We start from the raw sequence: 15,878 nt of genomic DNA, 5'->3' as shown, positions 1-15,878 counted from the left end.
TTACTAGAAAAGTTAGAAGGGTAATATTTTAATGTGCATTAACCCTAGAGCCTTTTCTTCATTTTGTATACTCCAGTTTACAAGGTTTTATATTCATATTGCTTTTGACCACAATGTAGTTTTTCTTATTCTTTAGAATGAAATAAATTTCAAATTTGTGTAATTTAGAAGTACACTCAGTTACATTAGCATATAGATCAAAGTGCTTTTGTAAACATAACATTCATCCTCTCATTAGTAAGCCTGTAAATTAGGTGTTTTTAACCTTCTTGTACAATGAGGAAACTGAGGTGGGGCTAAGCCACAGAACTTGTTAGTGGTCAAGTAGGATTAAAAGTTTTTTCTGACTCTGAAATGCTGCGATTTTCTAATTTACTTCCTAGAAAAGTGTTTCATACCTTTAAGACTGTTGCTTAATACAGGTTATTGTGTACCCTTGAATCAAAAATTGGGTTGTTTTTATTCAGATTTATATATTTCATTTATTTTTAAAAAAATTTTTTAAATTTATTTATGATAGTCACAGAGAAAGAGAGAGAGAGAGAGAGAGAGAGAGGCAGAGACATAGGCAGAGGGAGAAGCAGGCTCCTTCCACTGGGAGCCCAATGTGGGATTCGATCCCGGGTCTCCAGGATCGCGCCCTGGGCCAAAGGCAGGCGCCAAACCGCTGCGCCACCCAGGGATCCCTATATATTTCATTTAATGTAAATCTTAACCTTGAAAGAAAGAACAAAGGAAAACTGAACTCTTATTAATGAGATGTTTAGGAGTGAAGTATACTGATGTCTGTGGCTTACAGTGAAATACATCAAAAATGAGATGGCGATGGATAGGTGATAAAGTGAATATAATAAAAAGTTAAAGTGTAAGATCTAATAAGTGTTGGTTTACTGTACACTATGATTGAAAATTTTCATATTAGAATACGGGAGAAGAGGAAATAGTAAACCCACCGGGGACAAAGTGAGTGGTCTCTAGTGCACTGACGATAACTTGTTCAGAGTTAACAATTCCCGAGCACCCTGCAGTAGTAAGCACAGTGCTGTGGGGATAAGGATAAGCAGCCATCTGGAGATAGTCCCTGCCCCAGAAACTTCTGGTTATAAACATAGACCAAGATTCCCTTGGTCTTTTCCCTTGGTCTCTCATTGTCTTTTTTTTTTCTTTTTCAGGGTTGTACATAAATTTCCGTCACCTTTACAAACAGCGCAGGCGGTGCTTTGGACAAAAAAAGAAAAAGATCCACTGAAAAGAGAGATTTAGATGATTTCTTGCCAGGTTGAGCCTAATCTATACTTCTTACAGTTTTACCTTCTTGTACTGATGTAAAAGTTTTTTTAAAGTTAAATGATTAAATTCTCAGTGAGGCTATATATATATTACCCTTTTCTCCAGTAACATTCCTGAATATCTGTATTATCTTAGTGTAATACTTGCATGACATGGATTCCTGATACCTGATGACAGGTTTGTTCTTGTGTGTGCCATTAATGACAGCAAAAGACTCACTCAGCCCTACCCCCATGTACTCCTTGTCCTGTCGCTCTCACATGGGCCAGAGATCTTTCTTCAGTGACCTAACCCTACCAGGTACTGGCCATTCTCATAGCTGGGATTTGTTCATTTCAGTGGTTGCTTGTGATAAAAACAAGCACTGTTGCCTGTGAAAGTGATTCAGGCACGACCTTACACATTCTGTACCCAAGAGGTGACTTGTGAAGTGGGGTGGCCTTGATTTTTTTTGAAAATCAAGTTTGACTTAGGCACTGATAAAACATTTCTGAGTCTGAGTGGGGCCAGAGAACACAGATTACTTCTGATCATCTTTTGGCTTCTAACACCACCTGATAGGATAGGGCTTACCTGTGTGCACACTGAGGAGGCACAGAATGGGGAGAAACCAGTCAGAACCTTGGAACACCATGATCACCTACTTCATTCCGAGCTAAGTCAGAACTATTTTCAACACTAAAGATGGAACATTAGTTTAGAAAACCGTGAGATTCTAAGAGTTCCAAACCCAAGTGGGCTACAGGGTGTCCAAAGGGTCCACCTGGTAGGTAGTAACAGCTGCTGGCAGTGTAGCCTGTAGCAACCTGGGAGCGGATGAAACACACCTACAAGACAGTTGTGAAACAGCTTTCTTCCTTCCTCTGCCTTGGCTGAGTCCATTTACTTGTATACCTGTCAGAGTGACGGGCGGAACGGACCGCAAAAGCACCTGCCTTTGTTCTGTTGTTTCACTCATCTGCTCTCAGAGAGTGAAAACAGAGTAAGAACTCTGGTGGAGTTAACTCTGGAGCTTAACAAAGCTTCCTGGTGGGAAACCCACCAACAGAGAAACTGAGAGAAAGGTCAACATTGTAAAGTTTGGCCATTGTCAAAAACATCGTTTGTTCTACTACATTCCAAGTAAAATATGTGTTAGAAGTGATGCTTGTATAAAAGAATTTAAGAGCACGAGAGCTTTCTGTTCTGCTATTCCTATTGTCCTTGGGGGAAAGGAGACTCCGTGAGTTGTGCTCTTTCTCTGGGCCCGACATGGGAACGTGGGTTTGACCTAAAAACATCTGACTAGCACAGGTTGGCTGGTTGGGTTTTTTTTTTTTTTTTGCGAGTTCATTGCACTGACGGGTATTTTGCATGTCTGTAACTTCTGTCAACATTTGTTTGTGTTAACTTCTGATGTTCTTTCAACTGACTTTGTTTACTTGGCCAGATCAGCTTTGCAGCACATGCTGCATCTTTGTGGCAGAGTCCTGTACTCTTAGTGGTTGTTCTAAACTTCTTTATTGCTGTCTGAGAAAGCAAAAGATTGTGTATTTCTATTAAACATTTACAATCAAAATCCTAATAGCCTGTGTTTACAGATCATTTAGTCTGAGAGGTTGTCAAGCTGTCAATGAGAAAGTCCTTTGTTCAGACAAAATAGTAGATAGCCTGGTGAAATGTTGAACTCAGCATGTTAAAGGGTTGCTTGGGTTGAGGCCTGCGGGAGTGATCCCTCAGGAAATCCAGAGTGACTTGCCAACGTTACGAAGCTAGCTAATGGATTGGTACCGTTTCCACTTGGGTGGAACCTGGCGTAGGCAGAGACCTAACCAGAAACAGGGATGTCCGCATGGAACCCAAGGAACTCAAGATTTACGAATCTGGCCACTTAGGAAGCTGAAATTACATTCAGATGCTAGGACAGGCTGAAAGGCAAGGACCCATTAGGTTCCCAGGGAATCTGTTTTATAGAAAATGAAGTATTTTATTTTCATCCAAAAAAACAGAACAAAACTTGAAGCAACAGGAATCATTTTACACATTTCTGGTTGCTGTTGAAAAGTCTGTATGTCAAGACATACCAAAAGCACCAAAGGGTTATTACCATCAAGGTTTTGCCCGAGTTCTAAGGTTCTGAAACTTAATAGTGTTGGGCTTGTACTTAGCAAATCCCAGACGATTTGGGCTGCTCATTCCAAGGACAGAAGTGGGGAAATATCCAAATGGTTGGGAGAGGAGAGTGAGAAGAGCCTTTCAGGAAGCCAGAGAACCCTCGTTGATTAGGTTTCCTGAGAAGTGGGGAGAGCTCTGTGCTCAGCAGTCTTTTAAGTTTCTCAGGAGATGTGCTCATCATGAGAGCAACAGTGGATTTCTGGGCTTAAAGACTCAGCCCCAGAAAGCGTAGGTCAAAGCCCAAGCAGCCAACCACCCTTCAGAACCCTCCTCAGGTTCGAGCAGTCACTGAAACTCAGAAGCCAGTACTTCTGAGGCAGCCTCAGAGGGTCTTTAGGTGGTTCTTACAGAGGTGAACGAATTGGAAAGTTTTTACCTCCAAGTCATTTTCACCTGTCATGAAAAAAAAGAAGGCAGGTTCCCATAGTCAGCGTCACATCCTTTCAGCGCTGCTCCCAGAGAAGTCTGTGTGCAACGGTGTGATGTTGTGCTCATAGCCGGCATACTCGGAGGTGCCGGTACTGGCCAGCTTGAGCTGCTGCGCGGCATGGGTCAGCTGGAATGCGGCGTCTGGGTGCGCTGTGTCGGGCAGCAGCGTGCACTCCCTTTCCAACATGTCAGCCACCCCTTTTAGCAGATCCAGGAAACCAAATGCCAGGGCAGCCTTTCGTAAACGGTTTAGCTCCTGAAACAAGATCGAAAACCCCCACCAATGTTTACAAAATGCATTTTCCTTATCACATACCAAGTACTCTCAACTCAGTAAGTTTTTCTGGATCCCCTAACTTAAGTGAGCATTTTTATAGGGGAACAAATGCTTATAGAGATGCTAGTAACAAGAGAGTGTGATGACATGATGGGAGTTCCTCTACAGGTGATCAGAAAGCTGGCTGGCTGAGACACAGGTGGTCATCACCACAGCTGATAAGCACTGACACCAAACACGAGACACTTTGCACACATTTCATTCACTCATAACACTCAAGTGAACGACTTTTCCTGTTACTCAGGCATGGAAAAGGCTAGTCCCAAACCTCAGGGGCTCTGAACCCTCTAACCTCCTTCCTGACTGGGCCTTAGGCCAAACAACAATGAACATGTTTGGTGGAGGTTCTGAAAGATTCAAGAAGTCTGACCTGAAAGATTTCACAAAAAGAAGGGTCGGGTAGTGGATGGAAACTGAAATTCAAAAAGCCCCATCAACCGCTTAGCAGTGCAATCTAGGCTAATTCTGTAGCCTCTCCAGGTCTTAGTGGTTTCATTTACAAAGCAAGAAGGATGGCCTCCTCCTCGTCCACTGTAGGGGCTGACACAGTTGCCTGGCCGAGGCCCTTCCACATCTGATAGTGGGATTGTATACAGCCGGAAGTGGGCTTTCTGACCATCTCGCTACTATCTTCTGTTAGCAAGAGAAAAGTTCAGCAGAAGGCCAAAGTAGGAGTATGCCTTCTTGAGTAGACAGTTGACAAATGTGTGCAGGCAAGAGAGGGACTACCCCCAAGGAGTGGTCACAAGGGGCCATGTACACTATGGGCTTCATGGGGAGGGAGGGCAAGGCCGCCAAGCAGCTCTAGTTTGAACTCTGATTAAGGTTGCTCTTGCTTGATTTCACCAGCTTGCCACATAATTAGGTTTGAAGACAACAGTGACATAAAGATAATGAGATAACACCCAAAGTAGCACGTATGTTCTCCGGAAGAGATGCTAGCCTGAGGGAGGCTGTGTGCGCCGTGAACTATTAGCAGCTGGGCCACAACTGACAACACCGCATACGTCACACACCACTTAATTTCATTTCAACCAAACACTAGATGGAAAAGGAAGAAACAAGGTGTTTCCTTAAATGCACCCCCAACTCCACTCACTAGTTATAACTTTATTCCCTCCGCCAATAGTTCTGGATTAGTTAGGCAGGTTTCCGGAGTGCCATCGTTATCCAATTCATAAAAGTACAATTTTAGTAGTCCTTCCTGGAAGCAGCTTCTTGGGTGGGTAAGAATGTTCTGGGAAATCACCATCCCAGGAGGTCATCCTGGTTGCCTGGGGTTGGACTAGATACTCATATGAGAGTGATGAGGAGAGTTCAGGGCTGGCCCACAGGTTCTTCTGACTTCTTCCTTCAGTCACTCACAGCACCAATAAAGAGGAGCCCTTGTGCACAAAATCAGGTCACTTAAATACTTCCAATTCTTGGATTTTAGGGCAGTGGTGGACCTATCACTTCTACTGACTTTATCAATGAAAACACTGAGGCATAAGCCAAATATTTCTAACTGCTGTCCATGTTCACTCTGCTATCACATTCTCCGACGATTGAGAACCATTTATTTTTGGCACACATCCCAGAGCCCACCCTCTTCCACTATAATTCGGATAGTCTCACCTTATAAAATGTCTGTGTTTTTTCAGGTAGTTTCCTTGCATTTCTTAAAATCTTCTGTACATCTGTCTATCAAAGGTAAAAAGATTTCAACAGTAAGATTTTGCAGTCAAAGGGGAAAGGATACAAAAGAATGGCTCTAAATGTTTAGAGAAATGAAAATGGGAACAGAGGTACAGTGTCAGAGGATCCCTTCTGAGTTAATGTCACTATTCTATTCAAATTAGTAAAGGACCTCCCTCCTTCAAAATGTTTGATGATAATAAATCCCCTAGTGACAGAAATGAACTTGTCCCACAAAAATACATCCAATTAAACCCATCCATCTATAGCCAACTGCTTTTTTGGCCAGGGTGCCAAGATCATTCAGTGGGGGAAGGAACAGTCTCTTCAACAGATGGTGCCAGGACAGTTGGATATCCACATGTAAAAGAATGAAGCTGGACTCTTCATACCATGTACAAAAAAAAATAAAATAGTTCAGAGACCTAAATGCAAGAGTTAAAACTACAAAGACTCTTAGAAGAAAACATAGGTGTAACTCTTCATGACCTGGGATTGGTAATGACTTCTAAGTTATGACAATAGCATAGCAAGAAAAGAAAATTTTTGGCAAATGTTCTTAGCAGCATTATTCACAACAGCCAAAAGGTGGAAACAATCTGAATGTTCATCAACTGAATGAATGGGTAAAGAAATGTGGCCATCATAAAGAATGAAGTAGTGATCTATGTTACAACATGTCTGAATGTTGAAAACGTTAAGTGAAGGAACCCAAAGACAAAAAGTCACATTTTATGATGCTACTTATTTATTAAAGATTTGATTTGAGAGAGTGAGTGAGTGAGAGATAGCACAAGCCAGGAGGAAAGGCAGAGGGAGATTCCAATGTGGAGCTCGATCCCAGGACCCTGGGATCATGACCTGAGCTGAAGGTAGACATTTAACCAACTGAGCCACACAGGCACCTCTATATGATGCTGTTTATTTTTATTTTTATTTTTTTTAATTTGTTTATGATAGTCACACACACATACAGAGAGAGAGAGAGAGAGAGGCAGAGACACAGGCAGAGGGAGAAGCAGGCTCCATGCACCGGGAGCCCGACGTGGGATTCGATCCCGGGTCTCCAGGATTGTGCCCTGGGCCAAAGGCAGGCGCCAAACCACTGCGCCGCCCAGGGATCCCTATTTTTTTTTTTATTTTAATTTTTATTTATTTATGATAGTCACACAGAGAGAGAGAGAGAGGGGCAGAGACACAGGCTGAGGGAGAAGCAGGCTCCATGCACCGGGAGCCCGATGTGGGATTCGATCCCGGGTCTCCAGGATCGCGCCCTGGGCCAAAGGCAGGTGCCAAACTGCTGCGCCACCCAGGGATCCCTATGATGCTGTTTATATGAAATATCTAGATTAGGGCAAATCCATAGAGTCAAGAAGCAGACTAATGGTTGCCAAGGGCTGGGGGAAGTTAGGAATGTAGAGTGACTTGCTTAATGGGTACAGGGTTTCCTCCTGAGGTGATGAAAATGTTCTAGAACTACATAGTGATGATGGTTGTATAACATTATGATTGTACTAAATGCCACTGAACTGTATACTTTAAAACAGCTGAAATGATCACTTTTATGTGTTTTTCACGATAAAAAAATACACCCAGACCAAAACAAAATTTAAAAATAATTTAAGAAAAATTCAGCTTTCCTTCTGACAGGGAAGTACTAGGGTCAGGGATGATAGGAAAGAGAGAATCTGATTTGCCAACAAAGCCCTATCCCCTTAGCCATGGCAGGATCAGTTCAGTTTCTGTGGTAAGGGGGCTACAAGAAACCGTGCCATTAACAGAAGCTACTTCCCTTATTAGATGACCTACCTCTTCTTGTTTGGCTTAGGTTGGACTCATTGGAGGAATAAAGAAAAAAAGATGGTGCTCAAATGAGAAAAAAGGCTCTAAAAAGGGGCACCTGGATGGCTCAGTTGGTTAAGAGGCTGCCTTCAGTTCAGGTCATGATCCCAGGGGCCTGGGATGGAGCCCTGCATCAGGGGCTCGGGGGAGCCTGCTTCTCTCTCTCTCTGCCCCCTCCCCCCAACCCATGCTCGCTCTCACTGGAATGCTCTCAAATAAGTAAAAATCTTTTTCTTAAAAAGCTCAAAAAGTAATTTTTAAAAATAGGTAGAAATGACTAAGTCAGTGGAAGGAGAAATATCACTGAGTACTTTGCTTGAAAGCAGCATACCTTGATAACAGTGTAACTTAGTTTCCCATAAAGATGTTTTTATGCAATTAAGGTGTAATGCCATTGCTTGGGTTCTATATGGGGACAGAAGAAATAACCCAACAAAGATTTTTACATCCTTCTTAAAAATGCTGTTAAAGATAAAAGCCTTTAGGTCAAGGCCTCACCATGTCAAAAATTTTACACTGAAACTCAATGCCAGGAAAATGTGTCTCTCTAGAATTGACATGCTTCCTTTTATCAGACAAGAAAAATCATATAACCCTACATGTAGTTTTCCTGACCCGGGTAGCAGGAAGCTGAGAGCCAAATTGCTAAAATACAATTATCATTTCCCCTTGGGTTCCTGGCACAACTGTCTCCCCTCTTGTTCTAGGTTTTGTGCTGCTCTAAATTTTTAAGAAGTGATTTTGCTGTATACGTGTTTTACTGTAGGCCACCTCAAACTCTTTTTGGAAATAATGACAAACATTGGAAGTAAATGAATTACTAAGTATCAAATGAAAGGAAAATCAAATCAGATGTCTGCCTGCCTGCAGAATTCCTCCCCCTGCCCCAGCAGGAAGCAACGTGAATGGTCATGTTACCTGCAGGCCACTGGGTTTGATCCAGACAGTCACATTCTGGGCATAACTGCGTTTGTTTTTGGGCTGCAGGGGGAATGGGCTCTTATTGTCATCCTCTCCGTAAGGATTTTCTTTAGCATCTTAAAAGAAAAAGACATTCTTGAAATGACATCTGGTAAAACATAATCAATTACATTTCCAATTAGGCTAGCTCTTCAAATCATTCAGTCTTCTACATCCTGTTATTTCCCTAATTAAGAAAATCCATTCACTTCCCTCAGGTTAGGGAACCAGTTCTCAACAGAAAGCCACTGATGCAGGAGACTAAACAATCAACTGAGGCCCATGTAGGGTGAAAAAACAAATTAATGTTTTTGAAGAGACATACTTCACTTACCTGCTTTATGAACTGAGGTCAGAAAGAATAAAACCATTACATGCAATGATTCTAAAGTACATATTTAAAAAAAATCATAAACACACATAATACAATTCTATGTAGTCTAGTCCAGTGCTTTCCAACAGAATTTTCTACAATGATCAAATGGTAGCCACTGGTCCATGCGGACACTGAACACTTGTGGCTAGAGTGACTGAGGAACTGAATTTTAAATTTTACTCATTTTAACTTAAATAGCCTCAGGTATCTAGTGGTGACAGGACTGGACAGCATAAGTCTAAACACAGAAAATTCCAGAGGAAAATTTTATGTAGTTACATTAGGAAAAGGGCAAGAGAAGAATTACTTTCTTGGTGAAATATATCCCATGTATCATGGCTTATTAGTTATTGCTTTCAAAGATTTAAAGCCAGGTTTTGTTTTTTTTTTTAGTCATGTGAATAAATAAGGTTTTCTGTTTTTCTGCTTCCTGAGCCAATGAAACTTTGCCACTTATATCTACTGGCTAATTTTATCCTGATCACTACCACCTTCTGGGGTAGACAGAGCCGGATCATTTCCCCAAGTTTAGGGAGCTTAAATCCCTTGCCCAAATATTCAAGTGGGCAACTAGAATTAACCCCGTTTCTCTGAGCCAGAAGCTCTCTAACCCCAATTTGGCCACTAATTTAAATGTTTTCTACTGGCACCTCCTCCCAGCCCCTCCAGAAAGTATCAGCCCAGCTTTCCAGACATATTTCCACAAATACTTGCACATATATAAACCTTTTTTAGCCAGGCCAAGATCCCAACAGTCTTTTTCCATGCAGCACGTTTATTTCCAACTTTCCTGTCACTATTTCTGTTATTTCCCTTGCCCGGAGTGCTCCATTCAAACATCCACTTATTCCCTTACTTACTTGCTCACTCATTAGCTGACTAAGTCCCCACTAGCAGCAAGCACTCCACTAGAAGTGTGGATGGAGAAGATTTTTTTCTGGACTCAAGGAACTTACAGAATAAAGAATATGTATTAAGTTCCAAACACTTTATATATACACCTTGTTTCCTTACAGCAACTCTAGTGGGGGGTAGATATTATTGGTCCCATGAAAGATGGAAACTGAGGCTCAGAGAGGCTGGATGTTCACAGGCTTCACAGTCACTCAGTGGGGCCTGCTTGCAAAGGCAATGCTTTTTCTACCACTCAACACCACTGTTCCTCACATACCCAAACTCACTTACATTCCAGGCCCAGATCTTATCCCACTTTCTCCATCAAGTTGTCCTAAGTGTTCCTGGCACACAGTACTTTCTCTAGACCCTTTTCTACTATAGTACTCAGTATCACTATCAAACTTTTCAACATCTAACCCCAGTCTATCTTGTATTGTCTCTAGTTATTTGGAGTCTATATGTGGTAACTGGCTTGACAGACAAAAAATACTGCATTTATGAAAAAAGTACAGGAGATCTTAGACATAAGAGGTATGATAGCAGAAATTTTTAAAACTTGCAAGATAAAGCTGGAGATACTTTACCGAAATTAGAACAAAAAGAAGAAAATGGGTGGAAAATAAGAAAATTATACAAAAATCATAAACAGATGTTTTGGAAAGGGAGAACAAAGAAAACAGAGAGGGGAAAATAAAAAACACGATTCACATTCCCAGGACTGAAGAACATGAACTGCCAGGTGGAAAGGCCCAGTGAATGCCCAGCATGATGAATGAAGAGACTAACAACTAAGTACATCATTCTGAAAATCCAGAACACGAGGAAACAAAGAAAACGCCTCTGGGAGAGCAGAGGAAATACAGATCCAGGTCAAAAAACTGGCAGCATGGGATTAGACTCTCAGTAGCAACACAGGAAGCCAGAAAAGAAAAACTATGCATCAAAACTCTAACTAAGGTAATGTGATTCCCAGCCCAGCACTCAAAACCCAACCGAACCATCAACTGAGTGTAAGGGATGAAACACAGATATTTCCAAATATACAAGATTTCAAATACCTACATCCCATGTACCCTTTTCTCAGGTGGAGTCACAAAACAGGAGAGGCATAGAAGAGATGGGAAGGGAAAGCCTAAAGAACCAACAGTCTACTTAAGAAACAAGAGGAAGGGAAATGACTCTAAGGGGAAAAAAAGAAGATTGGCAAAAATGCCTGAAGAAAGTATTTTACTTAGGGGGGAATTATGGCAAGCATACAGAAAAGAGCAAAGAAAAGCAAAGACACAAAAGAAAGTAAAGAGAAGGCCATGAGAGAGCCCAGAGGGGAGGGCTGGGTGCCCTCCTCTGCTGCTGGTCACCCCCACAGCCTGCTTGCCCCGCTCTTTCCTGGAGTCTCTGAGGAACCTCAGTGTCTTCCAATACAGCCTTCCATTTATTTATTTATTTATTCATTCATTCATTCATTCATTCATTATAGTCAGAGAGAGAGAGAGAGAGGCAGAGACACAGGCAGAGGGAGAAGCAAGCTCCATGCACCGGGAGCCCGATGTGGGATTCGATCCCGGGTCTCCAGGATTGTGCCCCAGGCCAAAGGCAGGCGCCAAACCGCTGTGCCACCCAGGGATCCCTAATACAGCCTTCCTTTTAACGGAAGTTAGAAGACAGCTGACTTTTGAACAACATGGTTGTAAACCGTATAGGTCTACTAATACAAAAAAATTTTCCCATAAATACAAATACTGTAAATGTATTTTCTCTTTGTTAGGGTTTTTAAAATAATATTTTCTCTAGCTTTCTTGATTGTGAGAATGCAGCATATAATACATATAACATACAAAATATCTGTTCATCAACTGTTTGTTATTGGGTAAGGCTTACAGTCAACAGTAGTCCCTTACTAGTTAAGTTGTGGGGGAGTTAAAAGTCATAACCCCCACATTATTCAGGAGTCAACTGCACATTTATCTTGCCTGCTAGAAAAAAGAAAAAAATATCTTAAAAAAATAATAACTGGTGCAGAGAACAAAGAGTTGCAAAATAAAATGTAACTCAGTGTACCACATGGCTTAGTCATAAATAATGTTCACATCATCTAAAAAGGACAGAATACTGCTTTACCCAAAAAAGAACACTGTAACCACACTGGAAGGATAGAGGAAGGGAAAAATGTGCTTCTTGGGTGGGTGGGTGGGTGGGGATGGTGAAGCTAACAGAGCTAAGCAGTCAACCCTAAAAAATCAAAAAGGACATTTAAAATGGAAAAAAAAAACCCTAATACTTATATTATTTATAAGTGTAAATACCAAAACAAAACCTCCCACAATTAGAAGTTGTAAGTGGTTGTTTCTAGGAACAGAATGAGAAGTAGGAGGGATAGCTATAAACAACCATACTGTTTTGCATGCCTTGGTTTGACTAAAAATAAATAATACATACAATTTCTTTGACATTGGCCATGGAAAAATTTTTCTAGGTATGTCTCTTCAAGCAAGGGAAATGAAAGCAAAGTAAAGCTACTGGGAGGGAGTACATTAAAACATAAAACTTTTGCACAGTCAAGAAAATCATCAACACGACAAAAAGGCAACCGATTGAATGGAAGAAGATATTTGTAAATGACATATCCAATAAGCGGTTAACATCCAAAATATCTCAAGAGCTTCTACAATTCAATACCAGAAAAACAAATAATACAATTAAAAAATAGGCAGAGGACCTGAATAGTCATTTTTTGGGAGACATACAAATGGCCAGCTGACACATGAAAAGATGCTCAACATCACTGATCAAGGAAATGCAAATTAAAACCATAACGCAATATCACCTTATACCTGTCAGAATGACTAAAATAAAAAACAAAAAATAGAGATGCCTGGATGGGTTAGTCAATTAAACATTAGACTCTAGGTTTTGGCTCAGATTGTGATTGTGGGATCGAGCCCTGTGTTGGGCTCCCTGCTCAGAGAGGAGTCTCCCTCTGCCCGACCCTCACATACACACACACACACACACTCTAAAATAAATAAATAAATCGTTAAAAACAATCAAACAAAAACAAAAAATGAGTATTGACCAGGATGTGAAGAAAAAGAAACCTCTGGTTCCTTGAGCAATGTTAGTGGAAATACAAATTAGTGCAGTCACTGTGGAAAACAGGATGGAGGTCCCTCAAAAAATTAAAATAGAATTACTATGTATGATTCATTAATTCCACTACTGTGTATTTACCAAAGAAAATGAAAACACTAATTTGAAAAGATATATGCACCTCTATATTTACTGCAGCGTTATTTACAAAAGCCAAGGTATGGAAGCAACCCAAGAATCCATCTATAGAAGGATGGAAAAAGATAAGGCGTGTGTATTTATCTACACAATGGGATATTATTCAGCCATAAAAAAGAATGAGATCTTGCCATTTGTAACAATATGGTGCTAAGTGAAATAAGTCAGAGAAAGACAAATCCCACACAACTTTCTCATATGTATAATTTTAGAAACAAAAAAAATAAAGAGACAAAAAAGAGACTCTTAAGCAGAGAGAACTGGTGGTTGCCAGATAGGAGGTGTGTGCGGAGATGGGTGAAAGAGATAAAGGGGATTAAGCACAAGTAATGTATAGAATTGCTGAATCATTATATCCTATACCTGAAACTAACACAGTGTGTTAATTATAACTTCAATTTAAAAAAAAAGAAAAAACCTGGGGGGGGGCAGCAGCCATGGCTCTGTGCTACCCTACGGCCATGGACATCAACAAGGACCACAAGATGGCTAAGAATATCAGTGACCACAGCCACTACCATGGGCGCCTCACCAAGCATATCAAGTCTGTGCGAGACATGATCCTCTTGGATCATGTGAGGCTTCGCTCCATACGAGCAGTGTGCCATGGAGCTGCTCAAGGTCTCCAAGGACAAGTTCACCAAGAGAAGGGTGGGGACACACATTTGTGCCAAAAGGAAAAGAGAAGAGCTAAGCAATGTCCTGGCAGCCAGGAGGAAAGTGGGAGTCAAGAAGGCCTTCACTCCCTCCCCTGTCTGTAATAAAGCCTGTTTTATTCTAACTTCATAAGACTGTCTCCAGAATTAAATGAGATTATACATTCATTGTGTCTAGCACAGTGCCTGGTACAAAGTTAAGTTCAATAAAATGTAGCTTTATTCTCTTCATTTGAAAAAAAAAAGAACAGACCCTGAGGCAGGAAAAAAATGAATAAGGGGCAAAGTAAAAAGCAGTTCAAACCTGAATGAAAAATATGTGTAACAAACCAAGCACTGCTAGATTGGAAACTAGATTAGAAAGGAAACTGAATGTTACACTTCAGATTATGGACAAGTAATCTGTGTGAAAAATGTCACAACAGTCTAGGTCAGGGATCAACAAACTTTTCCTGCAAAGGGGCCAGACAATAAATATTTTAGTTTATGGGTTATATGGTTTCTGTTGCAACTACCCAACTCTGCCCCCAAAGCAGGAAAGCAGCCCTAGATAACACATACCTAAATGAGTATGATCGTGTAATGAAACTACAATAAAGCTTTATTTACAAAATAAACAGTGGGCTAGTTTGGCCAGCAGGCATAGGTTAGGTGGCCTTTGATCTAAATGAAAGGTAAAAAAAAAAAAAAAAAAAAGTCAAACCAGGGCAAGAGCAGGGCAAATGAAAAAGCAGAATGAATTTAGGATTGCTACAGAGACTAGGAGGTAAGGAATCTCAACAACCTAATACCCACAGCTTCCTCTGTCCTGTGCTCTCCAGTTACTGCCTTACTTTTCTCTTCTTGTGGCAAACCTGTCATGGTCGTTTCCTCATATCTGACACACTCCTCAACTTGCCTCCTAGCTAACCATGGACCTAAGTTACCCAAAAATCTCCTGTAGGGATGAAATGACTCTTGATTCATAGTGTCCTCTTCATTCCTCCTGGTTCTATTCCTTCCTAAAACTCTTTACAACACTCATTCTGCAGTCTCTTTTAGATTAAGTTCTCAAGGGACTAATCCTCCTGTTGGCCTCCCTTCAAAAGAAATAAAATCCTTACATAATTTAAAGACTTTTCTTCAAATCAGGAACACATCTTCAGCAAGGATATTTTTGGCAGAAGTCCTTTTGCCTTGGGTGGTCATTATATTTACTCTGGAGGATGCACCATGGGTTTCATTGCTTCAGAACGAGTTTTTTGGTGCATTATTTGGTTTTGGAGAGTCCAACTTCAGAATGGGTACTGTCAATCTGCATGGTGCACAACTTGGGCTTCAAATTCTCATGGGAAAAAAAAAACAAATTCTCATGGGCGACCTTTTTTTTTTCTTAATATGTGGAAAAACAGGTAGAAACAATGGGTAGAATTTTTCTTGTCAATATCTCCCTGAGGGAACAGATCTTCCACATTCCTAGCTTTACTCAGAGATTTCAGTTCTTTGTCTTGTTTGGAACCAAAATCATATCTCTTTTCCTGTGTGAACTTTAAAATGCCAGCCCCTGCATCCTACCCCAAGAGCTGGCCAACTACGGCCTGCTGCCTGTTTTTGAGTTAAAAATGGTTTTTATATTTTTAAATAGTTGGGGGAGAAATTGAAAGAATAAGATTTCATGACATGTGAAAATTATACGAAATTCAAATTCTGGTGTCCATAAAGAATATTTTATTCGAAGAGGTCACTCCCATTCATTTACGTATTGTGCTAAAATGGCAGTGTTTAGCAGTTAAGACAGAGATCATATGGCTTGCAAAAACTAAAATATTTACTATCTGGCCCTTTATTGATAAAGCTTACTGTCTAGCTTCTAGGGTCTATACTCAGTCAAAATCTTTTCTAGGCTTCAGTGGCAAAGGCATCCTTCAGGCTAAACTGACATGCACCTGTGCAGTAGACAGGGTATGCAGGCCACATATAATACATCTGTATGAGA

At 40.9% G+C, this 15,878-nt stretch overlaps 2 protein-coding genes and 1 pseudogene across 4 annotated transcripts in view; 2 read left to right on the top strand and 1 right to left on the bottom strand.

The window, feature by feature from the left end:
* Positions 1-2,854, top strand: part of HACD3 (3-hydroxyacyl-CoA dehydratase 3) — a 40,358-nt gene extending 37,504 nt beyond the window's left edge. The window contains exon 11 of the mRNA XM_055319742.1: positions 1,173-2,854. Coding sequence (XP_055175717.1) covers positions 1,173-1,249 — 77 coding nt within the window. The 3' untranslated portion in view covers positions 1,250-2,854. The remainder of the gene's footprint in view (positions 1-1,172) is intronic.
* A 381-nt stretch (positions 2,855-3,235) lies between these two features.
* The window catches only part of INTS14 (integrator complex subunit 14), a 34,530-nt gene continuing 21,887 nt past the window's right edge, over positions 3,236-15,878 (bottom strand). For all 3 annotated transcript variants that reach the window (XM_055319739.1, XM_055319741.1, XM_055319740.1), the window contains 3 exons: positions 8,648-8,766; positions 5,828-5,893; positions 3,236-4,129 (listed from right to left, as the gene is read on the bottom strand). In XM_055319739.1, the coding sequence (XP_055175714.1) occupies positions 3,878-4,129; positions 5,828-5,893; positions 8,648-8,766 (437 nt within the window). In that variant the 3' untranslated portion in view covers positions 3,236-3,877. The remainder of the gene's footprint in view (positions 4,130-5,827; positions 5,894-8,647; positions 8,767-15,878) is intronic.
* Positions 13,575-14,036, top strand: LOC129506146 (60S ribosomal protein L36-like; annotated as a pseudogene).

Source organism: Nyctereutes procyonoides, unplaced genomic scaffold, assembly GCF_905146905.1.
Source record: "Nyctereutes procyonoides isolate TBG_1078 unplaced genomic scaffold, NYPRO_anot_genome, whole genome shotgun sequence".
In the NCBI taxonomy this organism is placed as follows: Eukaryota; Metazoa; Chordata; class Mammalia; order Carnivora; family Canidae; genus Nyctereutes; species Nyctereutes procyonoides.
Note: the sequence above shows the minus strand (reverse complement) of the source record. Positions and strands in the feature narration are given on the sequence as shown.